The sequence below is a fragment of the Echinops telfairi genome, unplaced genomic scaffold, assembly GCF_000313985.2.
Source record: "Echinops telfairi isolate 266 unplaced genomic scaffold, ASM31398v2 ScPeMD7_17;HRSCAF=63, whole genome shotgun sequence".
Classification (NCBI taxonomy): Eukaryota; Metazoa; Chordata; class Mammalia; order Afrosoricida; family Tenrecidae; genus Echinops; species Echinops telfairi.
Genome location: NW_022103914.1, coordinates 9,658,131 through 9,660,553, shown reverse-complemented (window position 1 = coordinate 9,660,553; position 2,423 = coordinate 9,658,131). Strand labels below are relative to the sequence as shown.

Below are 2,423 nucleotides of genomic sequence, written 5' to 3'. Positions count from 1 at the left end.
AACCAATTGCAGGATAGTTTTTCTTTGTACTCGTTGTTGTTGAAAACATACGAACAACAAGCAAAGAGCCCCAAAACAATGGCAGAATGAAACAGAAAGAAACATCCATCAAAAACAAAGAAGAAAATATTTAAAAAATATCAAGAAGGAGATCAAATGACATAGCAAGGTGTCATAGTTTGACTTACCTGCAACTGCCTGCAGCCACCCTCTGATGGAGGCCTTCTAGCTGATGAAGGAGGTCTGATAACACCCCTGAGCTATAGTCTGAGGGGATTGACCTGAGGCTTAGTCCACACAGGGACCTTTCACTGTTGTCCATAGCCTTCTGAAAAATGGGTGTTCAGAATTTAGGCTCTAATACCTTTCCCTCCTCTGGGTTTTTACTATTTCCAATTATTTTTACTATCTCCAATTATTGATCACAAAGGCTGGTGTGCTTCTTCCATGTGGACTTAACTAATTCCTCACTTAGATGGCTGTTTGTTTTTAAGACAGCCCTTTAAAACCACAGATGTTATGCTTTCTGATAGGTGGGCACCAACTGCTTCCTTCACCACACTTTGCGATAGCACCCAGATCTTCAGTGAGCATTTCTTAGAGGCAGACACAGAGCAGGGCAGTGTTATAAGAATAACTTGTTCTTAGATTAAGGCTCGCACGAAGTGAGCACCTGGTGTGAATTGGAACTGTTCTCCCCTTGGCTCCAGAGCTCAAGCCCTTGGACAGCATGCCGGTCCTTGTGGATTCAACGTTCCAGGAAGTTCTGGCCAGGAGGTTCTAGCACACACCACACAACTAACCAGGGCAAACCCCCCACTCCCCACCCCCAAGGACCACAGGGCTGCTTGTTTTATTTTCCACATGCTCTCAATGTAAACGGCTCTACCTCTATAGCCTTGCCGATGTTTTTTTCCCTATAAGTAAACTGTCATTTTAACCAGAGAGCCTTTTTTGGAATATTGGGAACACAGATTCAAGTTTAGTACCAATGGCTAGTAGGGACATTGCTTGCCCAATCTCAGTTTATCACAAATTCCATCGATCTGCTTTTCTCATCCTCACTCACAGAGGAATTTTGATCCTGAAGAGTTAGTCCCGTAGTGGGCTACGCAGGGAGTTTCTAACCACAAGGTCTTGGGTTGGAACCCATCAGCCACTTCCTGGAAGAAAGATGAGACTGTTTACTTCCATATGGATTTAAAATCTCAGAAACCCAAAGGGGTGATTCTACCCTGTTTATTAGGGTCTATGAGCTCCCTGTGGCTAATGTCTACCATATTGGACAGCGCAAATACGGAACATTACCACCATCTGGCAAAGCTCTGTCAGACAGAATGAAAGGACTAAGAGGCATCCTTATCTAAGCCTGATGAGTGAGGTCATTCTTAAAAAGAGCTGTGTTATTGAAACGTACTTACTCCATAGTGCAGGTATACGCCAAGGGCATAGAAGAAGCCAGCCACACCAAGACAGGCCAGGAACACAATGAACTTAAAGGCATCACTGTATAATTTGAAGTTCAGAGGTCGGGGGTACAGGATGGATCTCACCAAGTCACCTTTGGCTGTATTGTAACCTGTATGAGAAATAATCACAGAGGGTATAAGGGTCTCTATTACAGCTTCTCTGAAGACAAAACATGCTTTGATTTAATTTAAGGATTGGTTAAGAGGGTGATTTGGATGTGGATTGAAAGCAACAATGCAGTGACCTAAGAGTGGATTTGCGTTATTATTCTTATGTGACAAGGAAGGAGCAACAGATGGCATCTGTGTGCCATTCTCTTGCTCACACAGTGCTCTTCCCTATTCAACAGTGGTGGTGTGCAAAAGAGCACATAGAAGCTGAAGAAAGAGGTGACCAGAGAGATGAAGGGTTTAAAGCACAGACAGTTGTTGAAAATAATAAAAAAATTTAAAGGGAAATAAAACATAAGGGCAAGTCATTTCTTAAAAACATACAGGCAAAGATCTTCAGTTGTGTTATCCTTGTGATCAAAAAGCCTTCTAGAGCCATCATACTTTAGAATAAATTTCCATTTTCCAGATGTGATGTTCAAGGTCTTCTTCACCCAGATCTACTTCTACCTCAGTAGACTTTTCTCCATTGCTTTCTAGTTCAAAATACACCACCTATGCACTTGTAGCTCTGTGTGTTGTAGGTACAGGTTAGCATGTCCTTCCTGCTCCCTGATCACAAATCCTCCTGTATTCTCAGGCTTGGCTCAAAATGATAGCTTTCGAGTAAATTTCCCCCAGAAGTTTACTCCCATCACGTCATCCCTTCCCTCTTTGGGCTCCCGATGAACTAGGTCAGAGGGCATCTACCCTTGCTCCATGTTTTAGTGACCTACACGTCTCCTGTACCAGACCACCATCTTCAGTGAGGTCTAGGAGTTTATCAGAATGGCTTTCTGTAGC

At 43.1% G+C, this 2,423-nt stretch overlaps 1 protein-coding gene across 1 annotated transcript in view; it reads right to left on the bottom strand.

Moving 5' to 3' along the window:
* The window catches only part of ATP13A5 (ATPase 13A5), a 138,978-nt gene that overhangs the window by 67,069 nt on the left and 69,486 nt on the right, over positions 1-2,423 (bottom strand). Inside the window, exon 11 of the mRNA XM_045287560.1 lies at positions 1,422-1,579. Within this exon, the coding sequence (XP_045143495.1) occupies positions 1,422-1,579 (158 nt within the window). The remainder of the gene's footprint in view (positions 1-1,421; positions 1,580-2,423) is intronic.